General features: G+C 36.9%; 2 protein-coding genes across 3 annotated transcripts in view; one reads left to right on the top strand and one right to left on the bottom strand.

Moving 5' to 3' along the window:
• Window positions 1-106: 106 nt before the first annotated feature.
• On the top strand, window positions 107-10182 carry fahd2a (fumarylacetoacetate hydrolase domain containing 2A). Of its 2 annotated transcripts, none has more exons than XM_032578126.1 (8): window positions 107-202; window positions 1196-1461; window positions 1605-1821; window positions 5109-5168; window positions 5246-5408; window positions 6278-6386; window positions 6763-6850; window positions 9763-10182. In XM_032578126.1, exons 2-8 carry the CDS (start codon window positions 1196-1198, stop codon window positions 9823-9825), a joined length of 966 nt encoding a protein of 321 aa, XP_032434017.1. In that variant the 5' UTR covers window positions 107-202; the 3' UTR covers window positions 9826-10182. The 2 variants fall into 2 exon arrangements, with proteins under 2 accessions (XP_032434017.1, XP_032434016.1); XM_032578125.1 differs by having other exon boundaries at window positions 150-324.
• Window positions 10183-10490: 308 nt separating this feature from the next.
• Window positions 10491-17386, bottom strand: part of gpat2 (glycerol-3-phosphate acyltransferase 2, mitochondrial) — a 153590-nt gene continuing 146694 nt past the window's right edge. Inside the window, exons 20-23 of the mRNA XM_032578128.1 lie at window positions 16409-16529; window positions 16026-16094; window positions 15618-15673; window positions 10491-12507 (exon numbers count right to left, since the gene is read on the bottom strand). Coding sequence (XP_032434019.1) covers window positions 12391-12507; window positions 15618-15673; window positions 16026-16094; window positions 16409-16529 — 363 coding nt within the window. The 3' untranslated portion in view covers window positions 10491-12390. The remainder of the gene's footprint in view (window positions 12508-15617; window positions 15674-16025; window positions 16095-16408; window positions 16530-17386) is intronic.

The following is a 17386-nucleotide window of genomic DNA, read 5'->3' as shown; positions in this document are numbered from 1 at the left end:
TTGACTAAACGCACACAGAATATTACTAATATTTAAAACAACACAGACTGATTTATCAAACGCAGTCATTAAAATAGTTTAAGTGCCAATAAAACGTGAATTGAAACATACAAATCACTTTTGAGTATCAGCTGACATTTTGGACTACAAAAGCTGACCGGAAGTAGGTAGTGGTAGCGTTTTCTTGTGCAGAACCGTGGAGGTGAGTGATTTTGTCGGCTGCAGACAGTGCAAAGGGCACAATCACTAGTTTGGCAACAGTAGCTATGTTGCAATGGTACATTGCTCCCGAGGAGGCATTTATAGGAAGCTTTCGACCTGCAGGTAGGCAGCTGTGAAGCATCGTGTTTAGGATTCATTTAATCAAATCTAAGGAAGTTTTTTTCACATTTTAAATGCTGCGACAGATAAGTGGTTAGAATTCATATTATTTTGGCATCATTTGTAAACGTGTCTACACGGCAGTAACCAAGTTCTCCCTTGTTTTAGCATGTGATTGTTGGTTCACCCTGTAAAACACAAGCATCAAACTCCAGTCCTGAAGGGCCGCTGCCCTGCAACTTTTAGATGTGCCTCTGCTGCACCACACCTGAACAGAATAATTAGGTCAATAAGGCTCTGGAGAACTGATCTACACAAGGAGTGTTTTTGTACCTGTGGCACATCTAAAAACTGCAGGACACCAGCCCTGGGGGACTGGAGTTTGACACCCCTGCGTAAAGTTTGATATGTCTAAAAAGTGTGGCGTGCATTTCTGTTCGCACCGTCAGATTTGGGTGCAAATACAGCTGCAAGTATTTTTTCTCTTTATCTCTATCAAATTTGGATGCATAACAAATGACATTTTTTTTCTCGTGGCTCAACAGATAAAGCTCTGAAATTGGACACAATTCAATTTTCAAGCTTTACCTCAAATTCTCTTGGATTTGCCTCTGGTCTTGGAGCACAAGATAAAAATCTTATGCTTTAAACCATAATGATAATTGGACAAAGTAGTACTCTGCTAAAGCACATTTCTTTCCAGAGAGACTGAAATAAATTCTAAAATATTCTGTTTTGCAGATCAAAACCTTAATAAAATGTGTTATATTAGCAAAGAAGCTCATAATAGACAGTCAGTTGCTGTTATGCATGATCCATTACAGTCGTTAGCGGTTTATGTTACATGAAGTTTGTTTCTCTTTTTAATAAATAGATGAGAATTCCCCTTCGCTCCTGTTGCATCTTCAGGAGTTTCATCTCTCAGAAACAAACTTCAGACACGCAGAGGCGTGGCTTAAGCGGCGCAGCGATGCGCTTGGTGCAGTTTCGTTGCAGAGGTGACGGAGATGATGTCAGAGTTGGAGTGGAACAAGGCGAGGGGCTAAATGTGGTGGATCTGAAGGCGTTTGACTCCTCTATGCCTTCAACTGTGAGAGAGCTGCTGCAGCTGGGAGACAAAGGGCTGGAGTGTGCACAAAGGTACCCAAACAGGATTTATTCATGCTTTTACCTATTTTTCTTCTTCTCTGATCTCCGTTTTTCTTCTTGTCAGCATCATATTATGAATGAACCCAACAGATAATCACTATGAAAATCCTCCAATAAGTGCTCTTCCTCCTCAGAGCTCTGGCATCTGGCCAGTTTGTGGTTGAAAGAGCAAACATCCAGCTGCTGTCCCCCATCCTGGCCCCAGAGAAAGTGGTGTGTGTGGGCATGAACTACCGGGACCACTGTCTGGAGCAGAATGCTCCGATCCCCGAAGAACCCATCATCTTCAGCAAGTTCCCCAGTGCCATCACGGGTCCTTATGACCACATTATTCTGCCCACAGAGAGCCAGGTGAGAAAAAGGAAACGCCTCCACTAAATGACTCTTAGAGCTGCTTTGAAACCACTGAATGAGGCTAAAGCAATGAACTGTGGGACCGTTTGAAAAACATTGTTGATTTTAAACAAAATGTTTTTTTGTTTGGTTTTTTTTTTTTTACCCCAAATAAAAGCACAAAAATAATTTTATTGTTAATTATTTATTTAATTAATTTAAGCATTAAATTAAATGAAATGTGTTAAGAAACAAAGAAGGAAATAATGAAATATTATATGTCCCATTAAGGGCCTCAGATGTTCGGCTTACAAAAGTAAAGTTGCGTAGTTTCCTAACTTTAATAAAAAATACTTTGAGTTGTACCTAACATTTTACATTTAAGATATAGATTAGAAAATCTCATCCTAAAAAAAAAAAAGATAAAAAATGCCCATTTGCATTTGCTGGATGATCTAATTGGTACCATTTCTGAACTCCAGTCAGGGGCCACAATAAATTAATAGAAGGGCCACATTTAGACACTCTGATCTAATTATATTCATAGCTTAATTACTGTAGAGCATAAACTAATTATCAAGTTAAGGGATTACATAATATTCAGCTCTGAATATTATTGCAAACAACTTGAACAAATTAAAGCATGTTGGGTTAATAGTTATGTATGACCACTAGGTGGCACTGTGGTACAAGTGCAGATCACTGAAAGCTTTAGTGGCTAAAGCAGCATATTTTCAATCAAATTGTAGTAATTGTAGTATTATAAGTCATTAATTTCTATATTAATGTACGGAACATAAAAACTCTTTATAAGGGCTGTAATTCTACCGCTTAGTGATTTTATTCAGAAGAACAGATGAAAGTGGCTGCAGGATTTCTTTGTTTTTCTCCATATTGATGAATCTGTTCACACAGATGACAAACTCTAATAATTTAAAACTTCAGCCTCTCAGGTGAAACATTTGTTTTATTTTTCACTCTGCGGATCGAAGGTAGTAGGACATCATGGCCTGTAAATCCTTCCCCTCGTTGCAGAGATAAAGTCTGGGAAGGAAAATCTAAAACCCTCACGACTTGTATAAGATCAGATTGAAGATGTTGTCACCACTCTCCTCATAGCTTTTCTTTTTCTTTTTTTTAGCAGCAACAGAGATCAGTCTTTTAAACTGGTGAATGGATAGCAAGAAGGCGAACCATTTTTCTCTCTGTTGGAGCTGCAGACTGATTTTTTAAGTGGAAGACTTTTCAGTTATAATTTCCTTTCACTATGATGAACTCACTGGCGAGAGCAGCTGGTTTGTTCTTTGCCATGTTCATTTTCCAGACTGTGGGTCATCATTTTTAAGTTTGTACCAAAACAAGTACAGGTTTTAACTGATTGTAGAGTTTCTGTAAACTACTGAGGGTCAAAACTAAAAAACAAACATATATACAGTATATATACAGTATGTACTGTGTATATATATATATATATGTTTGTTTTGTTGACAGCAAAACAAATAAGTCACATGGGAAAATACCCGCATATGTGTTCATATAAAAAAATCCTACAGTAGTAATAAATCAAGTTAAGCGTAACACTCGAGAATCATTGAGATCAGGAGGGGAGAGAATGTCTAAATTAAATGTAAAATGTATATCTATATTTGTATAGATCTACAGTATATATATATATATATATATATATATATATATATATATATATATATATACACACAAATATTTAAACGAATTTCTGGGTAAATACCGAGACCGATTGACGTACCTTTGAAACATCAACAGGCTCCCAATGCTTCAAGCTGGGCTGGTGGCTGATGATGATTCTGCTGCTCATTTCTACATTATTTCCTGCAGTCATAATGCTGAAACCCTGTTGAACAGTCAACAGGGTTCCTAGGAGAATAAGAGAATGGAGCATGGAAAGAATATTTCCAGTTTTGATACCTTATCCCATTGTTCTGTCATCTAGCACTTTGTCGATCGATTCCTCTTACAATAAACGTATTAATGGATAGAATAGGCTATAATAGCGCAAACGTGTGAAATCCTTATGTTACATGTCCATTTTGAACATAAATCAGACCAAATAATCAGATTGATTATTTAAAATATTGCATGCTTAATTCATTGCCCTTGAAATTGAAATGTCACAATAAAACTTCTGCTTTTTTTTACTAAAAAACAATTTAAATGTTTGTGATCCAAAAGTATTTAACTAAAAATGTTTGAACTGGACGAAATGACAGTAATTAATTTATGCTACAGCCTGCTAAGAGCTGCTGTGCATTAAATATTTCTGTATTGTTGGAGTCGGTAGCAGCAGGATGAGCAGGCGGTGTGTGGGCTCAGCTTTGTCCTTTAATTCGGTTAGATCTCTCTGCAGATGTCTGATGCTGTTGATGGGGATTAAATATTACCTGAACAGTTTTATCCACCGATTTCTCCTGATGTAGAGACAACCTGACACCAGTTAGTTTGTCACGTTTCCAGTGAAGATAAATGATCACTCTCAGGGGTGAGATTTTTTTGTTTCTTTTTAAAAAAAAAAAATGAAGTCCTATCTGAGCTTTTTCAATCCATGTCAGATGTGTGACGTTGCCCATTTTTGCTTCCATTTGGGTCTCTGCTGCACGAAGCCCCACTAGGGGACATGGAGGGTATTTTTTCTTTTGCGTTCTCTCGCAATAACGTACTGATCAGTTAAGGCGGCATAACTGAACACTGAAAGCCTTTCTTACGGTGGCCATCGTACTCTCTGCTATTATATGAGGTTAAAATCTCGTTTGTTAGTTTTATATATTTTTCTTTAAGGTAGAAATGCACCACAAACCAATGTGCAAAAGCAAAACAGGCCAAAAATGGACTTTCCCTCTCTTTCCATCCCTTCCAAGGTATAACCAGAAACTTTCTGAAAGAAAGAAATAATACATCCAAACTATTTGGACTATTTCTGAGTTAAAGTCATCTGATTGTGTCCAGCTTGTTTGGCCAGCTGGTTTACCTCTTTATGTTGACTTGCCGTCCAGAAACCATTTGCTGTATTCTTGTTGGTTGTGCTGGAGGCTCTACATCTGCGCCATTTCCACATGGTTGGTGGGCACAGCCAGCAGCAGTTTATTTGGATTTAAAGTGACAAGAACGCTTAAAAAGAAGAAGAAAAAACCCAGCTCAAATTAGGCAGAACTGACCGGAAAATCTCATTATCTATATATGGACATGTTTTGAATAGACCATAGACCTACCCTAACCTGTTCAAGGAATAGGTCACCTTTAACACTTCATCCTGGTCTTTTCTGTTACTGAAGGAGGTGGACTGGGAGGTGGAGTTGGCCTTTGTGATTGGACGAAGAGGAAAACACATCAAGGTGAGCCTCTCATCCCCGCTGACACATCTTAGTGAAGCATTTCCGGTGAAACCATCGTCATTCCTGCTGTTTTTCAGGAGTCGGACGCTCTCTCCCATGTGGCCGGGTTCGCCGTGGCGAATGACGTGAGCGCTCGCGACTGGCAGTTTAAGCGCAACGGGAAGCAGTGGCTGCTGTCGAAAACGTTTGACAGCTTCTGCCCTCTCGGACCCGCCCTAGTAACTATTGATGCTGTGAAAGGTGAAAGAGAACGAGGAGGAGGCAATCTGGTGAATCATGCAATTAACTGTGATTTTGGCTGTTTGCTGCGTCACTGAGTTAACAAGCTAAAATCAGAGGAAAGCATGGCTCCCTGAATGCGTACCGCATCGGTGACAAAAAACAAAGTCATTATAGAGGAAAAAATGGAATAATGTGCATAATTTCTCCATGTTTTTGCAAAAAAATCCAACTCAAACAAAATGAGAATACAACTAAATCAGTGATGATATTAACAAGTCTGACTTTACTTCTCATTTCCAGTTAGTTAAACAGATTAAATGTTCAGAAAAAAACCCACATGGGAAAAATCTTAGGATTTGACACTGGTTTGTTTCTTCATGCGTACATTAGTGATTTATAAGTTGACCAGATAAATTATAAAGTGGATTTTGTGAGTTAAAAAGACAAGAATAACATTAAAAAGCAGCAAACGGTGAGTTGTGGTCATCTTAAATATATCAAAGGAGTAAACATCTGCATTAGTTCAGCCTCTGTGAGCAACGTTGCCTTTTTTGGATAAAAAATACATTCAGTTTTGCAGTGAAACATCAAAGTTCCCCTAATGCTTTTCAAAGATACGGTTGTATAATTGTGCTTCTGTTTGCAGCCATTTTCACGTGAGTGTAAACGTTGAGGTGGGGGGAGAACAGACAGCAGCAGCAAACAGCTCATACAAATACACAAACATTTTGTTTGTAAAAGAAAAACAACATTTTCATTGCGTTAAGCGTTTTAAAATCTTTGTAATTAATCAAAATTAACAGGTTAAAGTCCCGTCCTTTTATGAATGTGTCTTTTTCAAATGTTTTAATTAGGATATTTGCTTTGTTCATCCTTTTCTCCTCCAGATCCTCACAACTTGGGGATCCGCTGCCTGGTTAACGGGGACACTGTGCAGAGCAGCAACACCAGCCAGATGATCTTTAAGATCGCAGAACTGATTGCTTGGGTCTCAAAGTAAGTCACAGATGCAATCTGCAGTTTTTGATCCCCTAATAGAGCACACAGTTTTGTCTCCACGTCTCTGAACTGAAACCAAACGCTTCAGCAGAGAATTATCCAACATCGACTGGAACATTTCACTCAAAACCAGCCAACCAACTGGAGCGTTGCTAATCTGATTTCTACATTTTTGGACGGTAAAGCCTCTCCCTCCTTTGCTTGAGGGACAACAAACGCCCTGCTGGCAACTCACAACACATTTCTGGCTCCTTTCAAAAATACAACTATTTTAAATGTTTTTATTGCCCAGAATTTAAAGTAAATCACTGTTATCTGTTTGTTTTGCAACAGCGTGATCTTTTTTATAAAAATTAAATGTTGTATCTTTCAGGTTTGTGACGTTAACTCCAGGAGACGTGTTCCTGACGGGAACTCCTCCCGGTGTGGGCGTTTTCAGGAACCCACCCGTCTTTCTTAAGGTGATTCATGCATGACGCAAATAACAGTAGGAGCTTTTCCTCCTGCAACTTTCCAGATCCATCCAATAAATTAATATATTCAATAGTTTCTTTATCACCAAAACACATTTGTATAGATTATTTTCACGCAGATGGACGTTTGAAAGCTTTTATTTCTGTTTTTAGTTTACAAAGAAGACATTTAAAATTAGAATATTACATCAGACCAATAAAGAAACAGAAATGTTACTTGGGTTTAACTAAAAGTAAATTAACTTTTTAATCTGATGAATGAGACTCAATGGGAGATTTATTCTAATTTTCTGAATATGACTGCATCTAATTCCCTTCAACACACCTGATCAACTCTGTTAACGAGCCGTTCGTTTAATTCAGGTGTAAAAACTCACAGGTTAACGCCCAACCTGAGTGAAATTGCGTCACAAGTTTTAAAGATATTAATGAATATTTCCAGAGGTCAACAAAGGTCAGTCAGCCAGTCCACATTTACAAAATCAAAGGAAAATATGGTGTCAATCTACTATGCTGCCTTTTGTACAGTAAAAGTTTCTGTTTGTGCCGTTATAATTTTTTAGATAAAAAAAAAAAAAAAAAAAGTCAAAGATCAACATTAAATGGAAATTAATTGCATTTTTTTCCAACAAAATGTTTGTAGCACAGTTGATTGTCACCAAATTTGTCTGATTTTGTAAATGTGGACCGGCTGGTTGACCTTTGATGACCTCTGGAAACATTTATTGATATATTTAAAGTGTTAGCGGCACAAACAAGGTTTGCTGCACAACTATTTGACATAGATTTTGTTTGATTTGCAGAACTTCACTCAGGTTAGCCCTGGAGGACTGGAGTTGTGTTTTGTTTTCACTCTTCATTTTTATCCAGACATGGAAAATATCTAAATTCCTAACTTTTTCCAGACTGAATAGGAACACAGAAATATGAACTATGTGTATGAAAGTAACTTTATTGAATGCAGCTGTATAACAAAATGCGTCACATGTTCTGCTGAAATGGAAAAATACAGTAAAAATAGCATGTAGGTATGCTTGGAGGCCCAAAAAAGCAGAGCTCTGTGAAAGGAACATCTTCCCACTTGGTGATTATGGGGGTGGACTCATCATGCTTTGGCTTGTTTTATAACCGTTGTCAAAGGGAAAGTTGTTACCGGAAGGCCAAAAAAAAAAAAAAAAAGAAATCCTGGCGAGTTATGAAAGCCCAAAGTGAAAATGTCAAAGTGCAGCTGACGTCAGGCTTTTTTAATGCAACTTTTCTGCACAACCTCAGTGTAAAAATAGAAAGCTGTTTCACTTCAGCTCTACTGTTCACAACAAAACATGTTTTTAATGAGTTCCTAAATCACAGAAAAGCGGATTTTAGCGTAGTGACTCATACCAGCCGCTGCATGAGACATACAATTAGTGCAGAGCTTAGTTTATCTGCAAGTATCAAGCTTCATTCCTGTTAATAAATGGGCCAAAAAAATAAAGAAGGGGATCAGATTCTGGCACAGTACCGCTTTGTTAATTAGCAGATCTTACACTCGGCAGCATGATTCAATTTCTTTTGGAGCGGTTTGTGTTTTTCCTGGTTTCCCTTTCTCCATTCCCATGGGGTTTGACCATTCTTGACCAAATGTTTAGGCAGACAAAAAGCTAATTAAGTAATAATGGTAACAGGAGAGCGTTCCTTAAAATAGATGTACTGTCTTCCATGTGACGCACAGCGCCTTGTAAAAGCATTCAGACGGTCCTGAACTTTTCCACAGTTTGTCAAGTTACAGCCACAAAAGTGGTTATTTTACGGGACCAAGAGACAGAAAGTAGTGAATCATTTTAAAATGAAAAGATAAAATTGTATAGGTGACATGTTATACTTCCTTGAACAGGTTAGGATAGGTCTATGGGAAATACAAAACATATTTTTTGCACAAAATCATTCTCGGATAAAGACATTTCAGTCTGCTCTGTTCTGTTATTTTAAATTCAAATAAGTAGCTGCTGGCCATGCCACCCAGCTCAACGTTTACATTTACATGTGCAAATGGCTGCAAACAGATACACAGTAACGCAACCATCCATCTTTGAAAAGCAGAAATGGAGCCTTCTGCGCAACCAACAAGAATGCAGCAAGTGGTTTCTGGATGGTAAGTCAACAACAAAACAGTTGTCTTTTCCAGCAGCCATTATACGGCACGTATAGCGGTAAAAGCAGCTGACCAAACATGCTGGAGCTTGGCTTTGGTTGATAGCTAATGGCACTGTGAATGTCTATTGTTACTTAATCGGGAGTTTTTGGAAACCGCTCATTTTCCAGACACCAAAAAACAACTTAGTCAAAAAAAGCCCTTTTTAAAAAACTTTTTTTTTATAGCATTTTGTCTCTTTTTGGAAGGAGCTGAGACCCAAATCGAAGTTTAAAAATGATGCAAAAATTTTATTTAGCAAAATAAATCCACTTTCTTTAAGTTACTTCTGAAGGCAGTTTGTGGAACTAGATTTTATTTAAGGGTATCAAAGTGAAATGAGCTCATGCAAAAGCCCCACATACTTTAAAAGTTAGATAAAAAAATCTATTTTTTCTACTTTAGTATTATGTGCTACTTTTATGGTCTTTTGAATAAAATCACAATAAAAACAGGTTTGTGGTGGTAACATGACAAGTTGTGAATCTAGAGCTCAGGTGGTGTAAATATTTTTTACAAAGCACCTTTACTTTTCTAAAAAAAAAAAAAAGAATATAACAGAAATAACCTTTATTGTCCCTCAATAAAGTGGGAAAATCAGCAAAGTGATTCTAAAACTGTTTATTTTTGCCAGATGAAGGCTCTGTTGTCTTTTGGTTGCTGTGATGCTTGTTTAGGAAAAAGAAAGAAATAATCTAAATTGAACTAATGTTTTATTGTTTCCTTTCAGAGAGGAGATATAGTGGAGTGCCAGATTGACCAGATCGGCTCCATCATCAACAAGGTGGTTTAAACTCTTCAGCAGGAAACTGTAAAATAAAAAAAACAACGTTTAGTTAGTTGTTTGTTTTATTTGCAAGTGTTTAATAGTAACAAAGAGGAAAAATGTGGTATTTTTACTACAACATGAAACAATGTAATTAGTGACTCAACCTACTGACTCACCAGCTGGTAAAGAGACCATCAGCAGCCGCCCACTCATGATGTACAGCACAAACCGTGAACCTCTTGACTAACACACCGGAAAAAAAAAAAAATCAGGATAATAAACGCTTCGTTTTTTATTTTCAAATTTAGAGGATTTGATTGGCAGCGGTTTCATGAAAAGGAAGATTGTACAAACTACAATGGAATAAAAATATTCATATTATCTGAAGGAGAATTTATTATCGGTATTAAGAACTTTGTGTTTAATCTCCCTGCAGCTCAAAGCACAGAAGCCCTCTTTAATTACCACCCACAGACAGCTGCAGGGGAACTAATAAATGTGTTCATCTGGTTCCAATAAATGCAGTTTGACATTTTTTGAAGAGGAACATCTGACTGAAGACATTTTTGTATAATAATTTGATTTTTTTTGTGGAAAATTAAACAAGAATTAAGACTTATATATCAAAGAAAGCAAGATTAGTCAAAATTGTGCAACAAAAATATTAAACATTATTAATATCAAACTGCTTAAGAGAATATTTATGGTTTAATTGTTGCTCAGTGTCCCAGTTTAATTTTTTTTTACAGCTAGTGAAACATTACAGATGGTTTTATATGAGCTTCTTATGAGTGTTTGCAGCTGTCATATAATCATTAATAATTGGGTTTTATTACTTTCAGCTGCTCTTCAGTTTGATTTGTAATATTTTAACTTTATTTCTATTGAGCATTTGCATTTCAAACTACAATAAATGAAAAACAAGCAGAGGACACAGAAATAATCTATAAAGTTTTGGGTCGAGATTAAAAATATAGTGTATATAATTATATAATGTGGTGAATTACTAAGAAAGTGTTTAATTTTTTTCCAGCACTGTTCACATTTTTCTTTATTACATAAAGTTTGTGTTTTACGTCCAGCCATTTCGAGGAAGTAGTTCCTCCTTTCACCAATTGTTTCTCATGGCACTTTTGTTGGCTGTAGTATTAATAACGTGTGTTTGTTCTGTTTTTTCAGTCCAGCTGGATAATTGACCAGATATAACACAATTGATCAGTTTACTGTCTAGTAAAGGGAAATCTGAGGGCATTTCCAAAAATATTCTGTGTTTTTACTTTGAAGCTCCTTAACTCTGTGAGTGATTTAATAAATCACAGCTTTACCACAGCCTATTAGGGTCTTTCTAGATAGAAAAAAAGGAATAGTACGTTTCCACCAAAAAAAATTATACATTTCTGAGTTTCAGAAGTCAGAAATTTTGAGATTAATCTCACATTTTCTGGATTATTTTTTTGTTGACATTTCTGAGTTTTATTATTCAATTAAATATTAGATATAAGTCCTACAACTATCCTGACTATTGTGACAGAAATACATTTTCAGTGAAGAAATATCAGCCAAAAATCTTAAATTTAATTTCTGTACAGTTGTCTTAAACAGAGACTTTCTCTGAACGCTTAATTAATTTTGCTTTGGTTCTGTCTGAAATTTATGCACCTTTTTCTACCACAATTCTTTTCTTCCACTGAACTTTCTATTCAGATAGCATTTTCTGAACAGCCAGCAGATATTTTGTTGCCTGGTTTAAATGTGGGGGTGCTTATGTAATTTTTAAAAAGTGGATCTGAAACAATATTTCCTAGCTGTAAAAGATTCTTCATATTTTGAACTGAATTAACTTCAAATGTCAAACATAAATCAAGTCTCTTCTTGTTAATTTGTAAAAACTGCAAAAAGGTTTAAGCATTAAAGAAGAAATTTACTACATTTAAAGCTTAATTTGTCAGGTTGTAGATCCTCAGAAGTGCCACCGGGTGGCGGTAAAGTCCGTCACAGCTGTGGTCTGTTCCCGATTTGAGGGTGAAAAGCAGCTGCACTCACTCTGGACTGTAAAAACAGTCAGCTGTACACAGCAAACATTAACGGCTGCCAGAAAAAACTCCCATCAAAGTGAGGAATCGATTGTTCTCCCCGTCTTGATGTCCAGAGGTCTGCGTCAAAGAGTCTCCCCAGAGGCCTGACTCAGCGTGGATGATCTACATTCAGGGGCGAGAGATCTTCAGGAAAAAAATGACTTGTCGAGAAATATCTTATATTCATCCTTAAAGAGCTCAGGCTGCTTGAACGCGACGTGAATCTAAGATGAACCAAGAACTTCTTTATTTAAAACATTTTACATATAAGGAACAGCTGATGACAGGTTCTTCGTAATGCTCACCCGCAGCAGAGAAATGCTTACTTAAACCATTATACTTAAAAGTAAAATTATAAAATGCAATTAAAACAAAGAAAGCTGCTTCTAACTCAGAGTGACTATTTTAGTTAACAGAACAAAGGCCTTTTCTGACAACTATACAGAACGAGGTCAGATTTTTTTCAGCAGAACAAAGCGGAGACGAGGCCTTGAGTCATTCTGCGCACTTAACATTAATTGTAGAGGTACTGCGAGATGAAGCGCTGCAGCTTCTCCCGGTTCTCTGACAACTGGAACAAAGGACTAACACCGAGGAAGATGGCTCCCGTCTGAAGCGTCTGCAGAAGGACCTGAATTAAAAAAACAATGAAGGTAAAAATAAAAACGTTAGAGGACACTCCAGCTGCAGCCTCTGATTCATCGCTGCTTTTAATCCTGCACAGGGTTAAAATACAATCTTTACCTAAAAAACATAGAAAAACTGTTAGGGCCATACTAATGGGAAAAAAGAGCATTATGTGAATAACTTTATTCAGAAATTTATAAGAAAGTCGCAACACTATGAGAATAAATACGACTTTTAGTACGATCGGAATATTACAAGAATAAAGTCATAGTATTAAAAGAATAAAGTTGAAATAATATGATAATAAAGTTATGTTTTGAAAACAGTCATTGTATTACGAGAATAAGGTTGAGCATTAGGACAATAAAATTGAAATAAAGAGAATAAGGCACACTATTAAAAGAATAAACTCATTATGAGAATAAAGTGTAAATAAAATAATAAAGTCATATTTCAAGAATAAAGTCAATCGCAGAAATAAAGTGTAAAAAATACGAGAATAAAGTTGTAATATGAGAATAAAGTTACACTACTACAAGAATAAAATCATTACGAGAATAAAGTCATATTTTGAAAACAACATCTTTATATTACAAGAATAAAGTCTAAATAAAAGAATAAAGTCATATTTCACAAATAAAATTATTATATTATGAGAATAAAGTTGAAATAATGAGAATAAGGTCATATAACCAATGAAGCTGTAATTTACGACTTTATTCTCATATTATTTCAACTTCATTCTGGTATGTATGACTTTATTCTCCCATTTTTATTTTATTTTCTTAGATTGGCCTTAATCCTCATAAAAAGCGAAGGAGAGATGGTGGATAAAAACACAAGAACAATAACTGAGCAAACTCTGAAATCAAAGAAGAGCCAAAGAAGAGACAAAAGTCAGGCCGTCCTTTCTGTTCTCTAAGCACCAGAAGCGTTTCTTCTTCTATGGTTTGAATCGCAGCTCTTCAATGCGCCGCCTGTCCGACTTCAGGGACGAGACGAGACAAGGGTGACTGATAACCTCAATAATAAACTGAATAATTGCCTCCAGGGATCTTTGCAGATATATGGGTCAATGACGCTCTATTTTTAAAGAAGGAGCTTCCGAAGTTACAGTCGAGACACCGATTCAGAGAATAATAAAGATTTATAACTCCACACTTTCTTCTAAAACCAATGAGCGTTTTCCTCATGTAGGTTTAGTGTCGAATTTGATGCACATTAGCCAGTCTGCCCCTCTGATTCCTCATCATTTGGAGCCGTTTTCAAAATATCAGCAGACGGAGACGCCAGATGCTCGTATTCTCATCAGCTAAAGAAAAAAACAAATAAAAAAAAACATTCTCTACCCTCCATCTTGGGCTGGATGGAAAACAACTTTTATTGCCTTTGAAAGCTGCAGAGTGATAATCCCTCACAACAAACATGCAGAGTTTATCTGTTCTGATCAAAGTTTGAGTTTAATCCTCGCTCCGCTGTGAGTTTTTCACATCAACACAACCCACAGGAAAAATGTCGCCAGAGGAGTACCTTAAAAATAACTCTTTACTTGTTTAACCTCAGTCAAGTACGCAGACTGTTTCCCTCGGTAAAATCAACAACGATTCTTAGCAAAATAAACACCTTCATAGCTGCAGCACCAGACTCAGATGTCTTTATTTAGAGAAGATATTTTTAAATTATATCCCCAAAACCAAAACTGCCATGTAGAGTGATGTGAAAAAGCATTACAGACTTCTTTCTGTTTTTGCCAAACTTAAATGTTTTAGATAATCAAATACAATTTAAAGGTAATCTGAGTAAATACAAAATGTAAGTTTTTTAATTATGACAATATTGACAATTTTAATGGACTTTTAATACAAGTTTTAATGCAAGTTTGCATTAATCATTATTTACAGTCGTAAACATTCATAACAGTTATTTTGTCACGTTTTCATGTCAGTCTTTTGCACACCCCGTCAAATAAAGTGTTACCAAACCGATCGAACACAGCGAGTTTCATCAGATATTTTACAATTTAAACAAAAAACATGACCCTCACTCTTCATGTTTTATATTTAAGTAATTTGCAAAGCACTAATTTTGATTTTCTTCTTAAAATTAGACACTAATATCACTAATATGTAGGTTTACTAAGGACTATCACATTCAAAACTGATGACTAAAGGTGAGCTAGTTCATGTTTGATCAGTGGATTTAGCTCAGAGTATCCAAGTGGTGAATTAACGGATATTCCTATTATGTAAAATTCACTTTTTGCACATTTTTATCCTTCCATCTGTATCTCAACTGCTTCTTAAAGCAGCACAATTGCTAAAAAAACAACAACAACCACTCAGCAGTTTTTTGGCAATAAATTAATGTTTTTGGTGTCTGTAATATGAGCAACCCAAGCTAAGCTCCAGAACATTTGGTCAGCTGGTTTTGCCGCTGTTTGTACTGTATATGGCTGCTTAAAAAGAAAAGTGTTTTGTTTTTGACTTACCGTCCAGAAACCTCTTCTTGTTGGTTGTACAGGAGGCTCTGTTTTTGCTTTTCCAAGATGTACGGTTGTATAATTGTGCATCTGTTTGGGACTATTTTCATGTGTGAGTGTAAATGTGGAGTTGGGGGATCGTGGCCAGAAGCATTTTTTTGTTCAAAAAATGTAATGAACATATTTTATATAAACCGTAGACTCATTCTAACCTGTTCAAGGAAGCATAATGGGTCACCTTTAGTATGTAAATAAACATGGTGTAGTTGTGTCTTTCAATAGGAGTGATGATTTTATTGTGGGGAAAAAAAATCTGATGTTGTATAATATTTGTGTCATGTCACTCATCCCGTTACGTACTTTCCTCAAACTTTTAAAAACCGTAGGAACCCAGAACACAGAAACTCAACAAGAAAGTGACAAAATTAGATTCCCTACATTTCTCCAAACCTCGAAAGCACCACAACAAAATTTAAGAATTTCAAGGATTTCTGCACCGATATATGAACCCAGTCTGAACCAATGGACGGTTGAATTGCACCTGAAGCCTCAGCGCTGAGTGGAGCTGTAATTCTCAGCCGACAGATTTACACACACACACACACACAGAGAGAGAGAGGGAGGCTGTCACTCACCCCGAGGTCTATTAGTGTTCTAACTGCAGTGTGTGCCGCCTCCTCTGAGCAGCTTTCTGTGAGATACAGCACAAAGGCACACATGAATCAAAAGAACAGCCACATATCCAATATAGAGAATGAGGTCGGGATAACAGAACAAAGCCTCTACCAGTGGGACTGTAATTTTTATACTACGTATTATTGAGGGCTGCCATTTGGGTAGATTCTCGCTGCCTTGTGTGTTATTTCTGAAATGCGAGAGTGTGGAGAGTGAGTGGGGAGGCTGCGGTGGCTTTCCTCTTTGGCCTCTGCAGATTTGTTAGAACTCACAGTGAATCAGTGGGAAAAACGAGGTGACAGGCTTTTAAAGTTATGACACAAAGACACAGAGGATCTCAGTGTGGGTGTGTGTCGGGTCAGGCTCACCATAGTGCTGTTTCTTCTGATTTGCCGTTTCACAGAGATGGGAGTGTATCTGAGATAGAAATTCGGCTTCTGCAGCAGGAAAGACGAGAAAATAGAGGTATTACTCTGCCAAAGCGAAGGCCTGACACTTCCTACAGATGGTGGATGTTCTCTTTATGCTTCCGCAACGTGCTACCATATAGTAAATTTGTAGCTGGTCACTGCAGAAAAAAACATTTGAAAGATGAGCATCAATATTAATTTCATCCCTGCAGCAACTCCGATACTTTGATTAAAAATTTAACCTCAAGTCCAACATGTTTCCTTTTTATCCAAGTCATTTAAAGCTGTGATAACTCATGGAACCTGTCACAGGGAACTAGAGTAAATCCAGAGTTTTGTACCAGGCAGAGGCAAGTCCATCACGTCCAGAGCGTTGGTGGTCCAGCACAGCGCCCTCAAATGTCCAGCTAGCATTCTGCAGAGGAAGAAGAGCATTTCTGGGAACTGCTTCGGCTGACTTATCTAGGAAAGTAAGGACAAAGAAAATTAATTAGTTTTTATTCAACAAGGAAGTCCAAGACTACTGTCCAGACTTATTTTACCATTTAATTAGGGCAGTACTGTGTATTTTCTGGGCACAAAGTACCATTTTAAAGCACAATTAGTAACAATGCTGCCTTCAGTTGTTGTAAAAATGCTACATCATATCAAATATGACTGAAAAGAAATATGACTTTGTAATTTAATGCCTTGAAACTGGGCCTCTGTCTCTTTAAAAACTCACACTCCTTGTGAAACTTTGCATTCAGGAAATAGATCTCTACATCTACAGTATATCTATAGACAGATGTAGATATAGATAGATCTATCAATATCTATATGAATCTATAGAGAAAGAAACTGAGATAGATCTCTATCTTCACCTCTGTAGAGACCGGTAGAAACAGATAAATATACATAGAGAGAGATAAACATAGACAGATACAGAGACAAATATGGACAGATATAGAGATAGATATAGAGCTATATAGCTCTATATCTATCTATAAACAGAGAGCTAGAGCGCGATAGATAGACAAAGATATAATATCTTAAAAACTGAAAACTGGCTAAATTTGCATTTACCAAACATTAATACACAACAATGCCTCTTAACACACAAATAACAAAAAAATATGACGGTCCAATACAACTGGGACATCTGACGTGCTTTAGGTTGTTGGCGGGGCACATTGGGATAAAATGGACGCCTCCCTGGTCTGGTTTTCCAGGCCCGTCCCACTGGGAGGAGACCCAGAGGAAGACCCAGGACACGCTGGCCTGGGAACGGCCTGGGATTCCCCTGGAGGAGCCGGACCAACCGGCCGGGACAAGGACGC

Source organism: Xiphophorus hellerii, chromosome 12 (genome assembly GCF_003331165.1).
Source record: "Xiphophorus hellerii strain 12219 chromosome 12, Xiphophorus_hellerii-4.1, whole genome shotgun sequence".
Classification (NCBI taxonomy): domain Eukaryota; kingdom Metazoa; phylum Chordata; class Actinopteri; order Cyprinodontiformes; family Poeciliidae; genus Xiphophorus; species Xiphophorus hellerii.
This window is presented reverse-complemented; position numbering and strand designations above follow the sequence as displayed.

Coding starts and splice junctions, on each gene's coding strand:
- fahd2a (XM_032578126.1), top strand. CDS start 1,196: ATGAGAATTCCCCTTCGCTCCTGTTGCATCTTCAGGAGTTTCATCTCT. Junction 1,822..5,108: donor TTCTGCCCACAGAGAGCCAG/GTGAGAAAAAGG, acceptor CTGTTACTGAAG/GAGGTGGACTGGGAGGTGGA. Junction 5,169..5,245: donor GAAGAGGAAAACACATCAAG/GTGAGCCTCTCA, acceptor GCTGTTTTTCAG/GAGTCGGACGCTCTCTCCCA.